The sequence below is a fragment of the Meriones unguiculatus genome, chromosome 11 (assembly GCF_030254825.1).
Source record: "Meriones unguiculatus strain TT.TT164.6M chromosome 11, Bangor_MerUng_6.1, whole genome shotgun sequence".
Lineage (NCBI taxonomy): Eukaryota > Metazoa > Chordata > Mammalia > Rodentia > Muridae > Meriones > Meriones unguiculatus.
This window is the reverse complement of record NC_083359.1, coordinates 53,843,361-53,869,879: the sequence shown is the minus strand read 5'-3', so window position 1 is coordinate 53,869,879 and position 26,519 is coordinate 53,843,361. Positions and strand designations below refer to the sequence as shown.

The window sequence follows — 26,519 nt, the reverse complement described above, 5'->3', positions numbered from 1 at the left end:
CCACAAAACAGACCCCCAATCAGAAAGCTTGGATGGCTCAGTGGGGAAAGGCTTTTGCCACTAAGCCTGACTATGTGAGTTCCATTGCTGCAATCCACATGGTGGAAGGGGGAGTGGATTTCCCAGTGTTGAGGAGCTTACATGAACCATGCCAAAAAGTTAGTAAATGTAAAATGAAAGAAAAGAAAAGAAAAAAAAGTAGGAACTGAGAGGCCACCTGCTGCTATGCAGCACAGACAGGAAGGGTGGTGTTTCTGCAATGAACAAGTATGTGGTAGAGAGACAGGAGAAAAAGAGAAGCAGAAAGATTTGTGCACTGTGAAGTGAGGGTGGTGAGAGAAAAACCTGATGTGAGTAGTCTGCACTCTAACCTGAGGCCGTGTGGATGTCCCTGGACTGGGCTGCCTCCTGGGGCTATGTTGATGTCAAAGGCTGTACAGAGCTAGCACTGCCTCTCACTGGCTACAGAAGGCAGGAAAGCTGGCCATATCCTTCACCTAAGCAGTCAGCTGAGCTAGCTCTGGTGTGGGTGTCAAAGAGCTGACTGGATGAGAAACCTGGTCGGGCCTTTGCCAGCTGCCACAGGCAGGAGAGTTGGCCCCACCCCTTGCCTAGGCAAAGTAGAAGAGCTGGCCCTGGCATGGAGCAGGAGAGTGAGCAGGCTGGCCAGCACAGCTACCATGCAGGCCTAGGTCCAGGGGTTTAGCTGGACCCATCCCAACATCCACCCCATCTTTGAACTGCTGGAGCATATGAAGGGTCCAGTCCTGCAGATCTCTATGTCACAGGGCAACAATAGGATATCCGAGAAGAGCCTCAGTGAGGACCCAGTACTGATGGTGTAAGCAGAAGCCAGAGGCCCCGAACCAGACCAATGACTCATTGCAATGAACATCGGCAAGGAAAGTTGTATGGGCAAAAGTGTATGCTGTATGACACACTGCAACACACCATTGCTTCCATGGTGAGATTTTTGTTATTGTGGTTCTTTTCTTTTCTTTGGAGGGGAAGTTTCAAGGACAGAGAATGAATATGGAGAGAAGGAGAGATGAGTGAAATTGTGGTGCATGATGTGAAATTCACAAAAAAAAAAAAAAAAAAAAAAAAAAAAGAACTGCTCTACCGGAAGGCTAGGCTTTGATTCCTAGCACCCATGTTACAGCTATTTGAAACTAGCTCTAGGGGAGCCAAAGTCCCTAGTCTCCATGGGCACCACATGTACAACCCTCTCATGCCCCTGCACATACTTAAAAATAAAAATAACTCTCAAAAATAAAAGAATTATACTTGATTTTTTTTTTTTTGGTTGATACTGAATCTCGCTATGTGGTTCTGGCCATCCTGAAACTAGTCCAGGCTGGCCCCGTGTTTACCCACTTGCCTCTGCCTCCTTCATGCCATCACACCCAGATTACACTTGATTAAAAAAAAGTCTCCCTTGACTAGAGCCATCACTAAATGTCTACAGAGAAGCACATTGTTGCATTTTCAAATGCTTATTATACCTGGGATAGAAAGCTAACCAGAATCTCATGGGCTGACACCTCCAGTTACAGAAATGAAGAAAGGAGATGGACAAATGTCTGCCCTTCTTTGTTCCTGTTTTTTTTTTTTGGGGGGTGGAGGACTTCTTGCCCTTGGACTTGGGAGAGTCAGGGTGCTTTAGGACTTGAACATGGCAGTCTCCCCAGCTAAAACATGACACACTCCCTAGCCATTCTAATTCACTAATTGTGTGTGTGTGTGTGTGTGTGTGTGTGTGTGTGTTTGCATGTAGAACTGACTTTTCCACAGATGATGTAGTAAGCCTGAGGTTATGACCAGTTCTCAGGGAGAACAACAAAACACCCCTCTAGTTTAAAGCACTATAAACTGGGTTAATCCCAATCTGGCAGTGGTGGTGCACACTTTTAATCCCAGCCCTGGAGAGGCACAGGCATGCAGATCTCTGTGAAATGAGCCAGCCTGCTCTACTTAGTAAATTCCAGGGCAGCCAGAACTACATTATGAGCCCCTGTCTCAAATAAACAATAACAACAAAAACAAAACAAAAAAAAAAAAGGGTCAATCCCAAATCCCTTCTTCACTTAAATGATTTTAGCAAAAGTTCTCATAATAACATCACACTTGTACTTTACTGTTTTTTCCCTGAGTCTTTTAAAAAGCAAGTTCCATTGAGAACATAAAATCGAGCTTGTAATGGCAGCATTTGGGAGGTGGAGGCAAAAGGATGAGTTCAAAGAGCCAACCCATAGCAAAACTGATGCCAGCCAGGGCTACACAAGACTCTTCTACCAAAAACAAACCAAACAAAAACAAAAACAAACAAACAAACAAACAAAACAAGGTCTGGAGAGATTGGTCAGTGGTTAAAGTACCCAATTTGATTCCTAGCACCCATGTCAGAACCTACATAGAGGCCCACAACCATCTGTAACTCCAGTCTCAGGGGATCTGATGCCTGTTTTGGCCTTTGCCGGCACAAGGCATTATATATGCACAGGGTACACAGAGTACATACAACCAAAACATCCATGCACATAATAAAAACAACAACCACAACAAGGCGGAGAGATGGCTTGGCAGTTAAGAGCATGTATTGCTTTTCCACAGAATACAAGTTCAGGTCCCAGCACCTAGGCTGGGCAGCTCACAAACAGCCTGTAACTCCAGCTCCAAGGAATTCCTCTTCTGGATTCCACGGGTACCACATACACAAACACATGAATAAAAAAGCTAAGGGAACAAAACAAAGCCACCTATACTGGCATTCTTTTAACTTAAATAGTGATTTAAATTAATTTAAAATCTTTAAAAATAACTGCACTGCCTCAGCATGAAATCCCAATGAACATCACCTTTCAAGGTGATTCTGATGAGGACTGCCTTAGCTTGACCAAAACTCATGCCCCAAGGCAAAATAGCAGGATCATCAGGACCAAGAAAAGAGTGCTCACAGCTCTCATTTCTATTCAATATCGTAATAAAGAGGTCTTTGCCAGAGCAGTGAAGAGAAATAGAAGTTCAAGGTGAAAAACTAGATTACAGAAGAATCTACAGAAAAATAAATTAGGTAGATGGATGGATAGATAGATAGACAGATAGATAGAGAACTAGAGAGATGGCTTATCAGTTACTAGCACTGGCTCCTCTCCTGATGACCCAGGTTCAATTCCTAGAATCCACATGGAATCACACAATTGCCTGTAAACCCGGTTCCAGGGAAGCCACTACTCCCTTGTGGCCTCTGTGGGCATCGAGAGTGCACACGGTACACATAAATACATGCAGGCTGCCTTAGTTAGGGTTTCAACTGTTGTAATGAAATACCAGAAAGAAGCAAAAGCAATTTGTGGAGGGTTTATTTCAGCCTACACTTCCAGATAACAATTTGTTGCTGAGGGAAGTCAGGGAAGGAACTCAAGAAGGGCAGGAACTTAAAAGTCAGGAACTTGTGCAGAGGCTATGGAGGGGTACTGTTTACTGGTTTGTTCCTATGGTCTGCTTAGGCTGTTTTCTTAGCAAGCCGAGGACCACTGGCCCAGGCTGGGCCACCCCACATCATCACTAATTAAGAAAATGCTCTAAACGCTTGCCTGTACCCTGATCTTTCTGTTTTGTTTTTTGAGACAAGATTTCTCTATGTAGCCCTGGCTGTCCTGGAATTCACTCTGTAGACCAGGCTGGCCTCAAACTCACATAGATCCACCAGCCCCTGCCTCTAAGTGCTGGGATTAAAGGTGTGTGTCGCCATCACCTGGTCTCTATAGCCTGATCTAATGGAGGCATTTTCTCATTTGAGATTCCTCTATCTCACATGACTACAGCTTGGGTCAAGTTGACATAAAAATTAGTCAGCATGCAACCAAAACACTCATACACACAAAATAATAAAAAAATTAAAAATTAAAATTACAAAGAGTTCAGCTTTACAAGATCAATTAGCTTTACTTCCATACATCCACAAGGAACAATTCAAAAATTGTTATTTAAAAATATTATTCTCAGCAAGGCCTGGTGGCACAAGGCTGCCATTTCATCTGTATTGAAGTTTGAGTCAGAAGCATAGAAAAGCCAAAGCCTGAGTGAGCAAAATGGTTTGGTGGGCAAAGGCACTGACTCAGGTCATGAATTCAATCTCCAGGACCCACATGGTAGGGAGTAATGGACTCCCACAAGTTGTCCTCTGACCTCCACATGCACGCCACCATACATATCCACAAACATACCCACACATCAATTAATTGATTAATTTAAAAGATTTTTTTAAAAATTAAAGAAAGTTTAAAACCTGCTTGGATGACAGCAAGTTGAATGCCAGCCTGATGACTTGATGAGACCCAGTCTCAAAACAAAATGAGATAAGTGGGCAGATAGAGCTCAGTTGGTAGAGTTTTCTCCTGAAATGCATTCAAAAGCCTGTAATCCTAGCAACTCTGGAGATGGAGGCAGGTGGAGCAGAAGTTGAAGGCTATCCTCGGTACACACTGAGTTCAAGTCCACTCTGAATTACATGAGATCCTCTCTTCATCAATAACAACAAAAAAGTAGAAGGAAGTTTCCAAGATGAACGCCAGAGGCCTCAGGTTGCTGCTGAAGGGCAACATTCCAGTTACAGAGAGAGCCCTGGGCTAGTGGGTCTTTCAGGAGCCATGATCTGCTCCAGAAAGGATTTTGTTGTGTGAAAAATGGACTCTTGCCCAGTCACCATTTTGAATTACCAGAAAAAACAAACAAACAAACAAAAACAAAACAAAACAAACAAACAAAAACTTTTCAGTTCAACCAAGACAAGATGAACTTCTCCAGCACAAGAGGCCTCCAGGCTCTGTTTGCTCCCCTAAAGTTGCAGATGGAATTCAAGGCAGTGCAGCAGGTTCAGCGTCTTCTATTTCTTCCAGGCTCACACCTCTCACTGGATATTTTTAGGGGCAATGATGAGACCATTGGTTTTGAGGATGTTCTTAACAATCCATCCCAAAGTGAGCTGATGGGCGAGCCACACTTGGTGGGCTTGCTGTACTCCACGACTCTGCGCAGGGATGACAGGAGTGCTTCGTAGATACCTCCGCCGAAATATGATGTACGCAGCATTAAAGTTCTGACAAGATTGCCTGGTCATGTGGAAGTGTTTGGGGTCTTTAATTTTGGGTTGGGAGTTGGTTGAAAGCCTAGAGGTGGTTTCTAAGCGTTTAGGTTACACCAAGGCCCAACTTCTAAAAACATGTTTTTTTGTAAATGTTACAGACGCCACAACTTTCTCTTCTTCCTATAAACTTAATTTTAAATACCCCTCTCAAAAATTGGAAAGCTGAGGCCACAGCATGTAACTCACTGGCACAATGGCCATCTTGACTTCCCATGGCCACAGGTTCAATCCACAATACCATAAAAAATAAATAAATAAATAAATAAATAAATAAATAAATAAATAAAAATAAAAAGATACTGTTCAGCAACAAAAATTAATAGTTAACCTAGTAATGAAACTAGCCAGAGAGAAAGCATGACTTCTAGTGAGAAAATTATAAAATCTTACTGAAGGACATTAATATAAACTATACTACATGGGAAAATGTTAAAATACTCGCTAAGAATAACCAAGTAAGGCTGGAGAGCTGACTCAGTGGCTAGGCATTTGCTGTATAAGCATTAGGACAAGGTTCAGATCCGGGAATCCATGTAACAAGCCAGGCGTGGTCCCACACACGCCTGTATCCACAGGAGACAGAGACAGGAGGATTGCTGGGGCTTGCTGGCCTTCCACCTAGCCAAAAGAACTCAAACTCCAGGTTCAGGGAGAGACCTTACTTCAAAGAAACAAGGCAGGAATCAGTAGAGGAGGGTATCTGGCACCCTGCCCTCTGTGTGTGACCTGTGCACATACACCACACTCCCACACACGTACAATATAAATCAATAAGTAAGAATATTTTTTTTAAATGTAGCAAGCAACCAGATGTGATGGTGCATGCTGTAATCCTAGTACTTGGGAGGCAGAGCAGGTGGGTCAATAGTTCAAGGCCAGCTTTGTCTGTATAGCAAGTTCAAAGCCATCCTGAGTTAGTAAGACCCTGTGTCCTCAAAACCAGAAACTCATGTAGTAGTTTCTGATGAGTTTCTTGATGGTGCATGCCTGTAATCCCAGAACTCTGGAAGTGGAAGCAGGATAGCATTAAGACAGCCAGTTTAGTCTACATATTCAGATATCATCTCAGAAAACCAAAAGGAAGCTTCTTGGCTTGGACCTGGCATAATGGCTCATGAAAAGAAGGGACATTCTGCCATCAATGAGATGGTGACCCAAGAATATCCATGGAGTAGGCTTCCAGAAGTGTGCCCTCCTGGGCACTGAAGAAATCTAGTAATATTCCATGAAAGATACAGGGTTTCCAAATGGTACATTCATACCAGGCCCAGCAAAGCTGTCTGGGACAAAGAAATAAAGAATGTCTCATATATACCTGTGTGCATTCATACAGAAAACATCACAAGGATGAAGGTTCACCAGACAAGCTCTACACTGTGGTAACCTGCTACCATGGCCAAAAATCTGTATGCAGTCAATGTGTTTGAAAACTAACTCTGGGTGTCAAAGTTATAAACCTGTGTGGGCATTCAAACTATCTATGGAAAATTGACGTGTGATAGGCACAACACTACAGATGGACTGTTCCATGGTAGGGTAGATGGATGTCTTGGCCAGGGATAGGCCACATCTCCACATCTGCTGATATGAAAAGACATACGAAAGTCCTTCTGGAGAAAAGCCATTGGAAGGGAGACCACAGGAGCAGAGTGCTGACAGTCCTGTGGGCCTCTTTATCTCAAATATCCAGAAGAGCATGCTGGATAAATCCTCACCTTAGAGACGGCAATTGATGCAGTTCTCCCAAAGGGTCCTCAGAAAAGCCATGAGGAAAAGGACAGCCTAGTAAGAGAAAACTTTCTGATAGTTTTGGCTGGCCTCACCCCAGCCAAACAGCTCACAAGTCACAGTGAACAGAGCCTGAAATGTCACACGTGTGTGTGGGACCATCTGTGCACGCACACACACACATACATGCACACACACTCCAGGTGTCATCAGTGTTGAATCTGGACTTTACCCACATCTGGCAGTCCTCAAGGAGTCAGAAAGGTCTGCCAAGACAGAAGATTTATACGAGACTCAGAGTCAGCCAGGCAGGTGGCTCAGCAGAGAATTGAGAGCTTCTGGCATGGGCTACAGAGCCCTGTAAACACTGACTAAATAACCATCAGCACCAAGATGGTATAGACACCACAATTATCTCACCAGGGGTTTAAAGCAGCCATCATAATGTGCTTCGCTGAACATTTCCAAGACAAATAGAAAGACTGCAGAGAAACAGAACATATGAAAAAACAGCCAGGTATAGATTCTAGAAATGAATTAAAAGAAAAGAAAGCCTCTCACTAGATGAATCAACGAATTCCAAGACAGAAAAAGAAATCACCCCACAACAGAGTGAGAAACGTTGGTGGGGTCTCAGAGTCATAGGGAGCCTTAAGAAAATCTCTAACACTTGTCTCTTCCAAATCCCTGAAAGAGAAGGACGGAGTGAGACTGAAAGAAGCATTTGAAGAAATAATGGCTGAAAACAGCCCAAACTTGATAAATGACATTTAGATTTAAGAGGCTGAGGAAATCACAGAGGGGAGATGCCTAGAGAAATCCAGGCAAGAATCAGCATGTGCTGTCTGAAGACTTCTGCCTCAAAGGGTATCATGGAGAAGGGGAAGTGGCAGATTTGAGGGTGAGAAAGGGTACTCAAGAGTCATATTCTGACAAAGATTCACAGTACGTAAATAGTATTGACATCCCAACAATATAAGAAGAAAATCCCCTTTTAAAGATGAGCAAAGGATTTGGAAAGACTCTTTCTTTGGAAGAAAGAAAATATTCAGTATTTGGAAGATACTGAAACAGACAATTAGTCCATGAAGATACACTCAATATTACAAGTGTCCTTGTTTTTTTTTTTTTTTAATGTATTTAATTTTGTTTTATGTGTGAAGATGTCAGACCCCTTGGAATTGGCAGTACAGACAGTTGTGAGCTGCCATGTGGGTGCCTGGGAATTGAACCCGGGTCTTTTTGCAGAGGAGACAGTGTTCTTAACTACTGAGCCATCTCTCCAGCTCCCCTTGTGGTTTTTGATTCATTTGTTTTGTTTGATTCATTTGTTTTGTCATAAGGGAAATTTAAATCAAATGACCTTATCACTAGGAGATATATCTCTCTCCTGTATATATGTATATATAAAAACAGAGGAATTGGTAGAGTATTTACCTAGCATACACAAAATTAGGTTCATTCCAAAACAAGGCATGGTGGCACACATCTGTAATCCCAGCACTCAGGGATGGCGATAGGAGGTTCAGAAGTTTAAGGTCATCCAAAGCTATACAGTCAGGAAAAGGCTAGTCTTGGTTACTTGAAACTCTGTCTTTAAATGCAAGCAAACAGAAAACAAGACGAGAAAAGAGGGATTGGGTGTGATGGCACACACCTGCAATACCAACACTTGGGAGGCTGAGGCAGAAAATTTTCATGAGTTTGAGGCTAGCCTGTCTCTAATACAAAACAAATGAATCAAAAACCACAAGGGCACTCAAAGGATAAGAGGAGAAAAGATAGAAGGAAAGGAAACAGATATTATCAACATACAATGTACTAATTTATGGAAATATCACAACAAATCCCGAGAAAGTGAACAATTAACACCTGCTGCTAATTATAATATGAACAACAGAAAAGAAAATGACAAGTGTTGGCAAAGAAGTGGGGTCATCCATAGCTCACACGTTGCTGGTGGGAATGTGAACTAAGGCAGCAGCTAGAGAAAGGAGCTTGGAGACTCCTCTGAGATTTAAACATACAATTACCATGTGACCCAGCAAGTCCCCTGCCAGGTCCCAGTGCACTGCAGTCAAATGCTCAAACACTTGAGCAAGAAAGGTCATAGCAGCACAATTTGCAATGGCCCAACAGAATATTCCAAGCAAGCAGGTGCAGAGGGAAATACATGTAGCAGTGGACGGATCTCAGAAATCCTGTATAAAGTTTTAAAATGTCACACACTGAAAGGTTCAATTTATATGAAATATCCAGAAGAGCTAAAGCCACCAAAACAAAAGGCAGGTTGTAGCCACAACATGGGCAGGAAGAAGCCAGGGGCACGGGCTTCACTGTGGGGGGTATTTTAACTCAGGGTGTTGGTTGCACATTCTGAATGCATTCACTGCCTATGAACTATGAACTGTAAAGCATCTGATTTTGTGTTGTTTGAGTTTCATCATAATAAAACATTCCTGTTTGGGGGTTGATGTTGGGGAGATGTTCTTTGAGTGTCTTAGTTACTTTTCCATAGCATTTATTTGGGGCTTACAAAAGGGTTAACTCATGACCACTGTGGCAGGAAGCATGGCAGCAGGCAGGGATGGCACTGCAACAGTAGCTGAGATCCACATCTTGATCCAAAAACACAAGGCATAGAGAAAAGCTGGGAATGGCATGGGCTTTTGAAACCTCAAAGCCTGTCTCCAGTAACAGGCTTCACCCAACAAGGCCACACCTCTTGATCATTTTCAAACAGTTTGGCCAAGTGGAAATCAAAGTACTCAAACATATGAACCTATGGGAGCCTCATTGAAACCACAACAGTGGGCAAAGCATGAGGGCCTAAGTCCAGATCCCTAGCGCCTGTGTAAAAAGCCAGGTGCAGAGAGCAGAGGAAAAGCAGATCCCTGGAGCTCCCTGAGAGCTGCTGTGGACAAATGGTGAGCCCTAGGTTTAGTAAGACCCTGTCTCAAAAAACAAAGGCCCAGGGGGCTAGAGAGATGGCTCAGGGGACTGACTGACTGTTCTTCCAAAGATCCTGAGTTCAATTCCCAGCAACCACCAGGTGGCTCACAACCATCTGTAATAAGATCTGGTGCCCCCTTCTGGCATATAGGCATACATACAGACACACTGTATGAATAATAAATGTTAAAAAAAAAGGCCCAGAATAACTGAGAAAAACAAAACAAAAAACAAAAACAACATCAACCTCTATCTCTGTCTCTCTCTCTCTCCCCACTTCCTTCCCCCAATACCATCTATAAAAAAAATGGGTAAAATTGCATGAGAAGTATATAGGCATTCTTTTTGGAAACTTTCAACAGATTTTCAGTAATCTCAAAACAAAAACATATTTTAAAGGCAAGCAAAGAATGAAAACATGAACCAAAACAAACACAGGGTATTGATACATCCATCATTAACAAATGACTGGTATCCACAATATCAAAGTCACACCTCTAAACGAATAAGGTAAACAATCTAATAAAAATAGGCAAAAGACATGAACAGGCATTTCATAAATTAAAAAATACAAATGGCCAATTATGATGAGGAATAAATGCCCAATCTTATCAGTAATTAATAAGAGAAATTCCAGTTACAATCATGAATAATATGTCCCACCACCACACTAATAAAAACTAAATCTAGCTGGGGTCGGGGGAGGGTCATGTAGCAGGTCTTTAATTGCAGCAAGTACGAGACAGAGGCAGGTGGATCTCTGTGAGTTCAAGGCCAGCCTGGTCTATAGAGCTAGTTCCCAGGATAGCCAGAGCTACATAGAAAAACCCTGTCTCAAAAAACTAAAAATTAAATTAAATCTAACAATGCTAAATTTCGAAGATTTAGAATAGTTATTGGCTTGTTTTGAGATAAGGTCTCGTTATGTAGCCCTGGCTTGTCCTTGAACAAGCTGCAGGGATGAGGCCATCCCTTCGTCCCAAGAACTAGGATTGAGGGCATGTGCAACTTTTTTACTCTCCATGTAGACAAATTCTGTCCACTTATTTGCATACGTTAGCTGTGTTCACCTGTGTACAATAAGCCTTGCTGTGTAATTGGAACCATCCACTAATCAAAGGACTCAATCATTGGAAAGAGACATTTGCCATCCAGTAATGTCACAAGTCCTCCTGTAATGTCTTAAAACAGACACCAGGGGGAGCAATTTCATCACTAAGGCCATCTTTACTCCCCTTGGTCACTTAATAAAAACTGGATGGAAATTGGAAACAGAAATTCTACTTTCAGTTTTTCTTCTAGCTTTCTATGTGTTCTTGGGCACATCATCTCCTTCCTGTACATTTCCTCATCTATAAGAAGAGCCAAGAAGCTTTTCAGGGAGGAAATTCCATGATCAATAATTATCTTCAATAAATCACATCCCGGCTCATGAGTTATGATGAATGGTGTCTAGTGCTCGTGAAACTGTCCTCATGAATGCCCTATGGGAAGGACAGCAAGAAATCCCTTTCAATAAAATGAAGATAGATGTATGTTCTCAGAAAGGAAAACACAGTAAAGTCAGCATGGCAATGGTCCTAGAAGGGAAGAAAAACACACTTTCTAAACCATGTGTTCCTAAAGAAGAAGATACTCAATTTTAGGAACATAAATGAATTTACCCTTATTGGCATCTTCCAGTTTCTACACTCAGAGTTTGGCTTCCTTGTGTCTGCCTGCTGCCGTTTCATTTCAGGAACTGGTTTCTATTACATAGAAAGAAATCAACAGGTTAGCAGGGAGCTCACGACACACTGTAGGTCACACCAAATCTTTCCTGGGAGGCCAGTGTTTTTAAGGTAAGATGCTGATGTTAAATCCCATTCCTTGCCAAGACTGCAGCTAACTCCCATTAGCATATATCAAAGGTAAGAGGGCTCAGTAAGTATTTATAGAATATGCAATTTACACTTCCCTTTAACCCAGCTAGGGCATACAGCTCCTGTTGAAAATAAGGATGTTTTAAAGTTAATTAACAAACTATTATAGTGATGTTTAACATCAGGTCTTCTAGAACCTGTACATGCTACTTGATCCACACACTTAATTGAAGCCATTTAATACACATTCTTTTGTCTCATTGGGTCTTCTGATAGCAGCATTTAAACCTGTGTGTGCTATTTGAAGACCTACAAGGTAGCTTATAAAGCAAAATAGACATTACGACACAGAGAATAAAAATCCTATTAAAGTGTTAACACTTCAATGTTAGAATAACCTAAGAATTGGAAGATTTTTCTCCCATGTAGCCATGTACCCTGTACATTAAGAAAGTGAACAGAGGGGACATGGACACAGGGTGTGAGCAAAAGAATGAAACAGCAAGTCTGTAGGAGGACTCTGAGTGCCTGGAGTTGAGGGATTAGAGCAGGGGGGCTGGGTATGGTATGCATTCTGAAAGCCAAGAAAGGGACAGCGGGGGGAGGGCCACAGGGAGTTGCTGACATGTGCAGAGGTCAAGAAGGCAGCAAGAGGTTATCCAGAGAAGGTAGCCACTGTGACTCAGAGACTATTCAAAAAAAAAAAATAGAAAATTGGGCAAAAATATAAATATATTGATGATAATGGAATCCACAATTAGAAGCTAATGGAATTCAGGTTAGAGAAGTAAACCACCTAGGGGAATTGTTAGAAAGAACAGGCCAATGAAATGATGATTGCAGTTGGAGTACAATATTAATTTCAGACACACCTATATCAATAATCAGAGACAAATCTGTTTGAACATAAATGTATGCATTATATACAAAATAATACATTTGTGCATTATGGACAGTCAAGAAAGAGATACTTCCTCAATTTTGGCTTCTAAGCACCACCATGTAGGCCTACAATGTCTGAAGTAAAGGGACTTACAGGACAGAGAAAGAGCAAAGTAAGGCTAAAAATGTCTTCTGAGCCAGAAACTAAGAAATGATATAGACTTGCCAAAGGCATACCATATCCATCTTCACAAGGCTGTCTCTGGCCAAATCCAGTATAATCTAAGTATTAAAATGCTACTAAGAAGGCTAAAGATGCAGCTCAGTGGAGAGTGCCTGTTTAACATGCCGGAGGTCAGTCCCTAGCAGGGATTTGAGTATACACACATTTAGTAAACTACCTGTCTCAGGTAGTTTCCATCGTTGTGATGAAACACCATGGCCAAAAGCAAGCTGGGGAGGGGATTATTTTGCTTATACTTTGAGGTAACAGTCCATCGCAGAGAAAAGTCAGGACTGGAACTCAAACAGAGCAGGAACCTGGAGGCAAGAGCTGACACAGAGGCCATGAAAGGGTGCTGCTTACTGGCTTTCTCCCCATGGCTTGCTCAGCCTGCTTTTTTATAGAACCCAAGACCACCAGCCCAGTGGTGGCACCACTCACAATGGGCTGGACCCCCCTCCACCAATCACTAAGAAAATATTCCTACCGGCCTGATCTTATGGAGCTTCCCCAATCTCAGATGACTTTAATTTGTGTCAAATTAACATAAAATTATCCAACAACACTATCCCTGAGATCTGTAAGCCATTCTCACAAATTATCAGGCCGAAGAAAGGGGTCATAGAAATTCAAATAGCTGGTCCATCAGAAGCCATCAGAAGCCAAGGATTGGGATTGGCACCCACAATGAAGCAGTTTGAGAGACTGAGCTCTCAACTTGTGGCTTCTGATGCTAACTCTGGGTAGCTATCAAAATTGAATTGGATTGTCCATGTCTGCTAAAAAAATTGGAACATAGGTGTGTATCTAATACACACAGGAGCACAAGCTTGGAACACATTTGGTGTCAGTAATAGTCTACAATAAAAGTAGGGCATACTAACACAACAGAATGAAAGCATTGATCTCTAAAACTGGCCAAGGCATGAGTTATAAGGAGAGACTAAGACATTGCTGTGCCAGGATAAAGGACACTGAAGAGACCAGACAACTAGATGTGACGGGTGTTTCTGGAATGGTGGTAGACCAGAAAGCAAAAGGATGCTTTGAGACAGTAGTTGAAGTGTGGTAGAGTATGTGCATTGGAGGTGGGACTGGCCCTGGGTGGCCTTCTGGAGTGTTATAGGGTCATTCATTTGCAAGTCAATAGAGGGCGTACCTGAGAGCTTCTTGTCCACATTTTGCTCTCACAACCCTCCACACAGAAAAAATGATACATGTAAACAAATGACTGTGGTAAAATAAATAAATAAATAAAGTTCTCTATGCTACTATTGCCACTCTGTAGCTGAAAAATTACTGTAAAGTAATTTAATGTTTAAAATGTTCAAAGAAATAGAAAAAGATAAGGTAAAGAAGGAGGAGTCATCAGGGAGTACGAAAGCCTTTCCCGTTGTTGTTTTATTTTTTGAGTCAAGAGTCTCATTATGTCCCTCAAGCTAACCTGAAACTTGGAGTGCTTCTGACACATGTCTTGAATGCTAGGTTTACAGGTGTGTGTCACCATACCCTGCTTATACACACTGGACTTTTGAAAGTTCAGCCTGCTTAAGTTGCATTCAGAAAACAGTCTTTAATTGTGTCTGAGTATTTTTTTTATATAAATATGCCTCGAGGCCCTCTGATAAGTCACACTCTGTATCACTCCGAGCTCAGTACTGAAGATCTTATTTCCATTACCTTATTTTCTTCCCTAACTGTGTTATTATGTATGCAGATAATTAATGTGCTTTTTATAGAACAATCCAGCTAACAAAAACAACAGCCCCTATTTGTAGCTAAGTATCTTTTATTAGATGGCATAACTACTCTGCCCCACACCACATCCACAGTCTGATTTATATCCTTGAGCTCAACCTCCCCAACTCACTATAAGGCAGGGGCCATTATTAACCTACTTTCAGGTGGTGAGCTCAGACACAGAAAGGCTGGGGTTTAGCCAGGTGAGGGGCAGAGCTGGGATTGAGCCCTAGCAGTGTGTCTCTAGCGCCCATATTTTTGTTACGTCTTTTTGTATCTAGAGCACATCTTAAAGTGTTTTCATAGCTAGGCACCTTTTAATCCCAGCACTCAGGAGGCAGAGGCAAGTGGATCTCTGTGAGTTCAAAGCCTGCCTAATCTACGTAGCTAATTCCAGGCCAAACAGGAATTATATAGTGAGATGCTGTCTCAAAACCAAAAAGGTTTCTTCAGGGTAGAAACTATGCCTCTCTCTTCACCCACATTCTTCCTCAAGCAGGTTTAAGACATCTTACACTCAGAAGCGACATTTAGCTGATAGGCTGAGCCTGGCTGGAAGCTTTGTCTGATGGTATTCTGAACTGTTGTCCACTGGCTGTGACCTAAGCACTGTCTTTCCAAGATGTAAAGTCTAAGAGATGAAGCATCTGGTGGGGGAATAGGAAATCAGAGAAAGAGACCATCTACCTCCCGGTGGGACCAAGGCTCCTTCCAAAAAGGCTAGCGGGGACCAGGAAGTCCCTCTTCGTATGCCTGGAGTTGAACTGAACTCAGAGCAAAGATGAAGCTTTTATGTTCAACATTTCACAACCTAGAGAGAAAGCTTGTGGGCAAAGGGTTAGGGGAGGGTGACTGGAAAAGCACATTCCTAGGCATGGGACAATGTGAAAAGCTTGGAGTGGAATATTTAGGAAAAGTGACAAATGAGAGGAAACTCCCCCTCCCCTACTAGGCTGGAGACCAGGAGCCACTGAGGCTCTGGCCACAAACAGCAGGTATTCTCTGGGTACAAACAAGGAAACCTCAGAGGCTCTATCTTACACACACACACACACACACACACACACACACACACACACACACACAAAGAGACAGAGACAGAGATGGAGACACCGAGACACAGAAAGATATGGAGACAGAGAAAGACCCCCCCCACCAGCTTGCCAGCTGCTCTCTGGCTTTTGGCTACAGCATCCTTCTCAAGATGAGGTGCACACACACAAATACTTCAGTCCTTGGAACTAACCCCAAACCCAGATGACCATATGTCCTCTTGTGACTTAGACAGACCTACCTTATTCTTTTGTTTTGTTTTGAGACAGGGTTTCTCTGTGTAGCCTTGGCTGTCCTAGACTCACTTTGTAGAGCAGGCTGACTTCAAACTTATAGATATGCCTGCCTCTGCCTCCCTGAGGGCTGGGATCAAAGGCATGCGCCACCACATCCAGCCAGTCCTGCTTTATTCTTGTTATCCCAGTCTCCCTAACTAGTAACCCCCATTCATTCTTCATACTGTTTGGGCTGATAAACCACACAGGCACCTTACTCAAATCCTACTTTATACAAGATGCCAGTGGAGGATCTTACCTCTCAAGTGCAAATCTCTCTGAAGGAGGAGACAGGGAGTCTGAGTTGTATATATATATGTGCAAACCTAGCTCTCAACATTAGAAATGAGCCATTACTGCCAACTTACACAGGGATCAGGTTAGCTTGTCCTCTTTGCTAGGTACTGAGCTGCACTTTGCTAGCCCAGATCTGGCTTTTAAAAAAAAAATAATAATTTATTTATTTTTATTTTATGTGCATTAGTGTTTTACCTGCATGTATGTCTGTGGGTGTCAGATCCTGGAGTTACAGACAGTTCTGAGCCACCATGTGAGTGCTAGGAATTGAACCTGGGTCCTCTGGAAGGACAGCCAGTGCTCTTAACTGCTGAGCCATCTTTCCAGCCCACTGATCTGGTTTTTTTGAGTGGTCTTAATAACTACATCAGCAGACTATGTAGGTGGTTTAACAAAATCCACATTCATAATCTTAAGTAGGGTGTGGAAGCTGACACAGTCCAAGCTTCTAGATAGCTTTACTTCACTAGGGACTCCCTAAAATGAAAGAAGAGTATCTGAACAAATGAGAACCCTCCCTTCCAAGGCACCGACAAGACTATTTGGTGCAGACCAAATTCTGTATGTAACAAATGATAAACACCCTTTCTGCTGCCTTTACATGGAAACCTAAATGCCTTATTTTCATTTACTTCCAGATTTAAAGTGGAACAGATGTCATGGGGCCCTTTGAAGAATCAAAATGGCTTATATAAAATCCTTCACATTGAAAGATTCTGTACCATCCCAAACTTTCTATTTAATTCTATTGCCAGTTGAAAATATCAATGTGGCTTTGTCTCAGGTTTATGTAAAGCAAAGACTGCAGGCTGCTGCTTCCAGTCTTAAATGTTTTTAAGTATGAAGGTTACTTTTTCTACTGTAACCATCTTTGTAAGAGCTAGACAAAAGGGTTTTTTGAGGAACTGGGCTTAGTGAATAGAAAGGATTCCTTTAGTGTGCCTTTAGAAGACTTTTTTAAAAAATCCTTTTAGAAAATGCTGTGCTCGTTCAGAATCACTTCATCAAATATGAGCTGGTTTTGAAAGGGAGGCTGCAATCACCGTGTTTACCTGGGGTTTCTTTTCACTTATTTAAATTCTTCAGGTAGTCTAAATACTAGATTCCAAATGCAACTAACCTATTTGTTGCTAAAACTGTGTGATAAGGCTTAGGGAGATATACTTTAGGCTCCTGTCAGGTGCAGGCTCCTGTGATAGTTCGGCTAATGACTCGGGTAAAGTGTCATTTCAAAGAGATTCACATGAGTGGCCTTTGAAGCATTTCTTAGAAAAATCACAGGATTTTAATGGGGGGGGTGGGGGGTAGCCAGGCATGAGAAGAATGAAAAGAACTCCAGGCACAAGGACCAGCTGGCAAGGAGGCTCAGGAGATGCTGTGGGAAATATACCAGGTACAACCACTGGGTGAAAAGGGGTGAAAGATTTAGGAAGTGCCCAAGCGCGAGCCCTGGTACTGACTAAGCCTCTCCTGAGAGATCTACTCTGGGACTGGGGAAAGTCAGGGGCAGAAACCAATTTGGAAGATTTTGCGGTTGGTCAAAATAAAACAATGACAATACAAGTGGAGGTGGGATAGCAGTGAGAAGAGAGGTTTCTGCTGGGTGGAGGCTGAGAATGGGACCCAGGCTTGCATCTGCTAGTCAAGTGTCCACTGCTGAGTTACATCCTCAGCCTCTACTTTTTTGGTTGGTTGGCTGCTCATTTGAGAGAGGGTCTTGCTATTTAGCCTAGGCTGGTATGGAATTCACCATCCTCCTGCCTCAGCCCCCTGAGTACTGAGGTTAAAAAGGTACAAATCACTTGGCCCTACCCAGAAAAGATTTTTACAATACATAATTCTAATCTCTAGAGTTTGAAAACCTTTATGTTTTTCATAAAGACGTGGCTCTTCCACAAGAGGTCTGAGCTGGGACAGTGATGGTTAGCAGAGGCCCCACCTGTGTTGCTGGATGGGGATGTTACTTGTTTGCTCTGATGTCTGTCCTGTGCACAGTAGCAGGGGAATGCCATGTAGCAAGGTATAAATGTATCCCTCCAATGTACAAAATACTCATGACTGTGAGGGGGTCATTTGTTGAGTGGATGCAGGTAGTGAAGGGATGGTTAGAGACTGAAGGAATACATTAACTTGACACAGGCCTGTGCCTGAGGAGGATCTTGGAGGAGTTATCACAGGAGGAGGTGACAGGAGAAGCCACATGAAAAAAGTAGAGGAGAGGGCTAGAGCTATAGGTCTCAAGCAAGAGGACATTTAGAGAGCAAGGCAATAGTTAGAAAAAAAATCCTTGGAGTGGCAGAGCAGAGAAGGAAAATAAAAAGAGAGCGGTACCAGGGAACAACTCAAAATTGTATCCTGAGTACTGGTTCCTTCCTGCACTTGGTACTGGTAGGGCAAGCTTGCCTTTCCTTGACACCCTTTGGCAGGCAAAACCCGTTAGATACAGCTATACCAGCTGATTTCCCCAAAGTATGACACAAATGAGCAGTGGGCAGGGACCCTAAACCAGCCAGGTGTCTCCTGAGGGAGCCCTGTCACAGGCCTGGCCTCCAGGCACACCGTGGTGGGGGTGGTAGCCACACCTCAAAGTCTGGCTGGCAGAGGGAAGAGATTAGAGGCTTACACGGTTATTCTGTGTTCATAGTGGGCCTAGAACCAGGTTCAGTCTGTGAATGTTGAGGGGATGGTGGAGGATAAGTGTGAAGCTGACAGGGCCTATGGTGACTCTCTCACTATGGGGCACAGGGGACATTGCTAGTCTGGGTCCTTGACTAGAACACAAAGATAATTTTAAAAGGGAAGGGTTTTTTTGTTTTGTTTTTTGTTTGTTTGTTTGTTTGTTTTTCACTAAAAGATCAGGTTTGGTTGGGAGTTTGGGACTCTAACAGAATGTAGTGAGTTTTTCTTTACATATCTGAAAATGCTAATTTTTGTGTTTAACATAGGTGTAGTAAGATTCATGCATTAGAACTATACATACGTTTTTGCATTCCTTGCCTTTGTCTTTTGAGAATTTGATATTTCCTTTCAAAATTATATTTACTGATGGATCTGGGGAAACAAGAAGAAAACAGGCCATGAGAACATACAAGGCAGCAGAAGAAATGAACACCAAGTGTTTTGGGTTTTTTTTTTGTTTGTTTTGTTGTTGTTGTTTTCCTCAGTCATGGGGTGCTTTCACTAGGGGAAGAAAATTCATAGTGCCCTTTATAGAGAAAAGAGACTTTCCTTCTGGAGCTTTAGTGAGACACTCAGGCCTCCTGGGGGACGCGGCTGGCTGTTATGTTTGCATGCCTTTGACAGACATAAGTTAGCAGGCTGCCCTCTGGGAGGCTGTTTTCAGTGTAGCAAGGGGTCCCTGCAAAAGAGCTGTGAGCCTTGTGTGTCCCTGAATGCCAGGACAGGAAGGAATTTCTGCCTCCTATCTAAAAAGAGTACCAGAAGAAGGGACAGCCAGTGGCTTTCTGAGTGGCAGAAGGCAACCCAAAGTGACACTTGGGGATGTGAGGAGGGCTCTGCTGATGTGCATTTGGCCCAGTTACTCCTGGAGGCATTTTGTTTTTCTTTTGATGTTTTACCTCCCAGCTGAGGCCCTCCCGCCTCAGCCTCCCTAGTAATAGTAGGTTTCCCTTGGTTTCTCTCTCTCTCTCTAACTCAGATATAGGTCAGATTAGGCCAGAATAAATGCAGATAAAGAAGGCATATTTATTAGGTGCTGTTCCCATGTGGGTACATTAGTCCCAAAGAATTGGGCTGAGTAAGTCGCTCCAGGGCTAGTGCAAGAACATGTTATAGACTGTAGGCAAAGGGTGATGATGAGTCAGCCATAAACTGGGTCTGTGCCCAAGGATGGTCAAGAGCTGAGCACTTAGGAGGCATCAGAGGAGGAGGTTTGACAGCTGAAAAGAATGCAGAACTGGGCTCGGGGTTCCAACCAAATACCTAGTGATGGATTACAGACATGTTCTACCCGTTAGGCTAATGTGGGCATTTCAGGTGAGATATCTGAAATGTCTGAGAAAGGTTGGTGGCCAGGTGTGCAGCACTCACATGTATTTGCATGACTGGTGAGGCTGAGGCAGGAGGATCACTACAAGTCCAAGACCACCCTGATATATATAATGAATTCCAGACCTGCTTGGGCTACACAGGAAAAAAATAAAATAAAATAAAACCTATCTCCTATCCTCCCCCTCAAAAACAAAAGAGGCTAGACAAAACAGTGAGTGAACATGAGGAAAAAACTAATCGCTGGTTGTTTGTGAGGCCTGATGAACTTCCTGTCCTTGCTCGTCACCCTAGTCCCATCCCTAGTCCCATCCCTCGCCCCAGTAGGTGTTTTTATGACCTGCTAGGTCCAGGCTGACTCTTCAAAGGATGATCCCACATAAACTGGGTTCAACCCTCTATTCCAAAATGCTAGAAGGCTTCGGATGACAACCTTGACATTGAATACACAATTCAGGCCTCCCCTGAAGAACAGTTTTGTGATTGGAGTAGGGACTAGTAGTTGATAATCCAGGATTTCAGGCAAGTGTGAGGTGAAGCTGACACCGCTCTGACCTGGAAGTTGAGATTTGCTAGATGAAGTTAAAACAATTAAGTTCAGCAATGGAAAGCAACTTTCTTCAGGACCAGCAGAAACATACCTTTGCAAAGGCTTGTGTCCCTAGAAGTGCAGGAGCAGGGGGAAGTCTTCGGCTGGAACTGGCTTGAGCTGACCAAAGACTGGCTCTGTGGCTTTGGCCTCGTGGGTAGCCCTGAACAGTTTCTAGGAATGGGACTAGCTCCCTGAGCTTCTTCCCAGGGGAGGGAACGGAGAAGACCCCGGCCACTTGTCTGGGTACGTATACCGGCCAGTGGGGTCTATCCCTAAATCCTGCTATCATTTCCAAATGAGCTGGCTGTGCCCATTGGGGAAATCTCTGTGTCCATTCAGTATCAAGATTTTTTTTTTCCTAGAGAGCACTTGCCCTGTTTAATTGAACTGTTAATAAGTATGGGAAATTGTCCTTTATATAGCTCACTCATGGTCCAAAATACAATATGTTCATCAAGTATAGGCTATGACGCTCTTCAGAAGCAGTCCTGAGTTCCAGTCTCACCTATGGCACTGTTCGTGTGTGTGTGTGTGTGTGTGTGTGTGTGAGTGCACGCGCATACCAGGTGGTCCTCAGGGCCTTGTCACACTAGGCATGTGCCCTGCATCTAGCTACACTTTTAGCCCTACCAGTTCTGCCCCTTTTACCCTCAAAAGTATATTGAACTCCTGCTCTGTGTGCTGGACAGCGAGTGATGGTGTTCTGGCTCTTCATGGCACATTCTCAATGTATGCTCTTCCCATAGGGCCTCCCCAGTGATGAGTTGGGCTGGTCATTCTAGCTCTCTACTTTAGCTAAGTGTTGTGAGGATTAAAGGGCTCGGTGTACAACCTGTCCAGAAGACATGGGTGGCTCACACTGGGTCTGTCTCCCTGCCTCACAGGGGCTTCCTAGGAAATGTTTATGGGATAGAATGTGGGGCTTCTCCAACTCTATCCTCAAACAGCTCTGGGGACAGAGATAACTGTGGGTGTAGGATTTATGCTGTTTTATACAGTAGTGTGCCTGCTGGGGCCAAGGCCACTGGAAGCAAAGCCAAGATATCCCAGGGACAGCAGCTTTCTGACAGCAGCAGTTGTGTGTGAGAAATTCAGGGAAATGCAAGCTGATTCATCCTTATTTCTGTGTGTGAAATCACCTAATCCAAAGAAAATTATAGTGAGATGTATCAGTTTAAGGCAAAGCAGGGGCTGGAGACCTCACAGGAGGCTGGAACCTTGACTATAGGAGCTAAGTTTGAGGAATCCACACACACCATCTGACTCTAGTGTGGTAAAGGATGTGCACACTGGCCAGCCTTTCTCCCAACATCTTACCCCGCTGGGTCTTTGGTGTGAATAGAGTCATTGCTGTTCAGATTATATTGCAGCCCAAGGGCTTATTTTGTAGGCTCTGTGAGCAAAAAAAGGCCACATGGCTATTTCACAGGTCAGCATGCACACCATTTAAGTAAGTCATGCTGGACAGGGTATTAATAAATGTGAAGCTGCCATCTGGCAGCACAACAGACGACGGTACCTTCATAGTCATTGCTGTCCTCAGATCCACGAAGCTTTCTTGGTCTCTTCTTGACAGGTGGTTCACAGGGAGGTGAGACCAACAATTGCACTAACTTTTTTTCGTACATTTTTCTGGTGGAAGCTGAGAAACAACATGGAGAATTAAACCATGCTATGTTGTATACACAGGGTTCAACCCAGACCTCTCTTCTAGGACCTTACATTATTGACTAATTATGGCTTTTAACCATGAGACAGCCCCCACAGCCACCATTATACAAACAGGTAATGTCTACAGATTATCAGTAACCAAGTACTGGGTATGTCTGAGAGCAAAGGGGACAAAGTTGTGTGTGAGGAAAAGAGATAATGAAAATATAGGACACATACAAAAACCCACAAGAGCTAATATAATAAATAATTGGATTTTTAGCATTGGAAAAAATATAGAAACCGCCAATCTCCCTCCCTGGGACCTGTATTTCCCAGTGTGTGAGGACATGGTACTGTCTGTTACATCTTCCCTCCCTCCATATGCTTCTGTTTTCTTTTTTATATTTTCAATGGCTTTTACTGCATATGTTTCTTCTACTTTTCTTCTTTAAGCTTTGGAAGTAGTTTATAAGCAACAAATGAGGCCCGCCCCACCTCCCAGTATTAACTGTAGGCATACGTAGTATTGGGCCAGGTGTAAATCCAAGCTTTGTAAGTTGCTTGTGCAGTTCATAGTCACTCAGACACTGTACATCCACCATAGTGATAGAAACTTGGCCTCTTTTCTGACAGCGGACTCCTTGAAGCAGGAAGACATAAAATTCATTAAGACAATGTTACAAATAAATGCTACAGCTAGACTCACAAGGGCACCCCTCTGTTCCACAGGCACTAAGGCACACATGGCCACTTCTGCTCTCTGCCAGAGAGTCCTGCTGGGACTCTGGTGGCATTGGTGCAAACCCTGGGAAGCTTCCACTCTTGCCACTGATCCTTGTCTTAAGGATCAGTGATTTCTAACTTTTCTACTCAAGAAAACTTACCTGGGTAAAATTTGCAAAACATTTCCATGACTGCCCTGGAAGACAAACCACTAATTGAATATGAAAGAGATGAGAAAGATTTGTTTTCAGGGAGCTAGAAAAGTTATTTATCACTATCCCTTTCATGAGTCTGCTGGAGTTCCAGGCAGGATTACAGGCTGTAGTAGCTTTCACACATAGTTTAACACCAAGCATAATGAAATGGAGCTTTTAAAGGATTTACATTTTTTAATTGTTTTTATTTTGTGATGTACGCATACACACAGGTATATGTTTGGGCGGGTACACAGCATGAGTACGGAAGTCAGAGGACAGCTTGTGGAATGAGTTCTCACCCCCCACATTGCGGGTGGACAGCCTTTACCTACTGAGCTGTGTTGCCAGCCTAATGGTGGTTTTTAATTAGCTACCAGAAAACACTGTGGTTGATGAACTGGCATTTGGAAAAAGCCAACACTTAATTCTTAACACAGATTGAGTTATATAGATTTGTGAAGTCTTGGGCTGTCTAAACCTGTACAGCCTTAAAGCAATTAGCCTTATCCCCTTTGTTTCTTGAGTTCCACTTCTAACAACAACCCATCACCCACTCAGTGAAGTCAGGAAAGGCAGAGTCACTCATTTGTGGAGGCTTTTCGAAGGCTTTTTGCCATGCAGGACTTACTGCCCCTCATTTATAACAGGTCTCAAGTATTTTTAATACTGTGATATTAAAGGAAGCAAGCTAAGCGCTTAGCATGGGGCAATCTAGCCCCATTTTTAAGAAACGACTTTGCTTTTCTTTTGTTCTCAATCAGTGTCCAATTAGAAAGCACATCATAAACAAAACTAGAAAAAGCCAGGAATTGTGACCTGTGACAGAGCGCTCAGGGTCGCTTGCTTGGGCGATTTGTGCTTCAAACTATGCTTCTTGTTGCAGTCTTGGTTAACAGTAACTTCCTCCTTCTCCATGTGTTTGGGAAACTGGACCAGCCTTTCCAGAGAACAGTCTAATGCCAGAGAGTAAAGGGCACTGTGGCACAAGAGCTCAGGGCAGGTTTTTGCTGCTTTTTTTTTTCTTGGTGGTAGTAGAGGCACACTTCGGTAGATCCATCGACATTTATTATAGGGAACAGCTGTCTGTTGTTTCCCCAGTTTCCCAAAAATAACCTTCCAAAGAGCTCTCATCAATTTCAAGTGACATTAGACAATTGCCTAGAGGGAACACACATATGGAAGACAAATATTCAAATGGAATCCAACTGGGTGATTAATCCACTCACCCCTTCACATGTTTTACCCCTTCACATGGCTGTCTGAAGGCTGTGCAATCAGGCTGGTTACTTAAGCTGGGTGAAGATCACCCAAGGGTTACCATGGATGACTGCTCCTTCTCTGCCTGTCAGATATTATGGTAATCATAATACTGACAGTGTGACATCAGCAGCATGCCCCCACCCCAAGCAACATTGATGGGAAAATTAGATAGTGGATTTGAGCTAACTTCAAACAGAAGGAGGCACTGGCCAGCTTCAGAGGTAGAGTATCAAGGTGAAAATTTGAAAAGGCTGGAAGAAGTCACCATTGTGCACAGGGGGTGAGGAGCTGCAGGTGACTAAAGGGTGCCAAGAAACGGGGAGGAGAAAAGAAGCCAAACAAATGCCAGCATCAAGGTCACCAACAAAGACCCACAGGGGAATAGGAACATGGATCCACATTGGATTGGATCCACATGAAGGATTCTTCTATCAAGAAAATAAGAATTGTTCCAGTGGTGTTTGGCGCAATGTGGAGTGGTGAGGGTAGCCACGTCGCACGCCTTTGATCCCAGAGGCAGAGGCAGATGGATCTCTGTGAGTTTAAGGCCAGCCTGGTCTACAGAGTGAGTTCCAGGACAGCCAAGGCTACGCAGATAGAAACGCTGTCCCAAAAAAAACAAAAAGCAAAAACAAAACAAAAGAATTATCAGGGGCTAGTAAGATGGGTCAGCAGGTAGCTCAGTGAGTAAAGATACTTCTTGTCACTAAGCTTGAGATCCATTCCGAGGACTCACAAGATACAAAGAACCAACACTCAAAAGTTATTCTCCTCCAACCTCCCTACCCACACTGTGGCATGCAAGTGTCCACACATGCACATACAACAGATAAATGCTTGTTTGTTTTTTGTTTTTGTTTTTTAATTAAAAGAAAGAAAAGAAGAATCAGGATGGAGGACAAATCCTAACCATACAGGAGACTCATGGTTTGGGCCTCTTTAAAGCACGTTCATGTCTCATTCCATTCTCTGGATACCGGCAACACAACTGAGATATATATTATCATTACTTTGTAAAACGTAGATCTTATTTTAGCTTTATTTTAAGGAAATATCCGTCATACTAGTAGCTGGAGTCTTTCAAAAAAAAAAAAAAACTGCTGTGATTTTCAAAACAATTATGCAAGACAAAATGTAAGTGAGAGAAAACATGGTGTGTTCATTAAACAGGGGAAGGGGAGCCTTCTGAAACGCTCTAAAGGAAACAAGAGGCGGCCTGCCTAAGGTCAACCCCAGCTTTATCCCTTACCATCTGTAGGTGATGAGTCCCTGCTTTATCTGCAGTGGCGATGACAGCAGGAACTCTTCACATGCAACTGACAAGAGGCCTGGAATTAAAATACATGAAGCACTTGGCACCCAGTAAATCCTACATGTTCTATTAGTGAGCCCTGGCCTCCGAATGTCTCCTCCCCCAGAGCCTCCATCCCACTTACACTTCCTATGTACTCCTATAACTTCAGCCTTGCAGGCTCTGGGAGAGTGGAGCGCCTTGGGGTGGATGACTATGGAGGCTGTCTGAGTGCTACCAGGCTCTGACTCCAAAGTTTCGAATAGAGCACCAGTTTCCAAACATATAATGTGATCATTTATCAACATCCAAACACTGGTTTCACCAGACAAAGACTTAGAAAATTGACATGTTTGTTTCCATCAAAGCAAATAAATGATAGGCTTGCCTTATTAGGCTGTGGAAGCATTTTGTTTACATGGCCCGGAATTGCTTTCAACAGAAATCAGCCAGCAGGTGGAATCGCTTCCATTTTAAACAGTGAGACTGTTAGAATGAGACGGGCATTTTTTGAGATAGTTTCTTGGTCAAACCCCTGGAATTTGAAACCAGCAGGGTTAAGAAATTATCATCTCAGACGACGTTGGCCACAATGTGTGGGCTGAGCTCCCTGTTCGGTGTTTGTCTTCAGACA

At 43.2% G+C, this 26,519-nt stretch overlaps 2 protein-coding genes across 5 annotated transcripts in view; one reads left to right on the top strand and one right to left on the bottom strand.

Annotated features, from left to right (window-relative positions):
- Lemd1 (LEM domain containing 1) overlaps positions 1–26,519 on the bottom strand; it is a 36,504-nt gene that overhangs the window by 9,160 nt on the left and 825 nt on the right. For 2 of the 4 annotated variants that reach the window (XM_021636408.2, XM_060364265.1), the window contains exons 2-5: positions 22,935–23,054; positions 22,281–22,403; positions 19,142–19,212; positions 11,494–11,577 (exon numbers count right to left, since the gene is read on the bottom strand). In XM_021636408.2, the coding sequence (XP_021492083.1) occupies positions 11,494–11,577; positions 19,142–19,212; positions 22,281–22,403; positions 22,935–23,016 (360 nt within the window). In that variant the 5' untranslated portion in view covers positions 23,017–23,054. Of the gene's footprint in view, positions 1–11,493; positions 11,578–19,141; positions 19,213–22,280; positions 22,404–22,934; positions 23,055–24,150; positions 24,275–25,843; positions 25,925–26,519 lie in introns of those variants that run through there. The other 2 variants (XM_060364264.1, XM_060364263.1) reach the window with 2 other exon arrangements.
- LOC110548249 (proteasome maturation protein-like) lies at positions 4,567–5,062 on the top strand. Its single transcript, XM_021636344.1, is given in 2 exon segments — positions 4,567–4,629; positions 4,631–5,062. Coding segments are annotated over 2 exon segments (495 nt in total).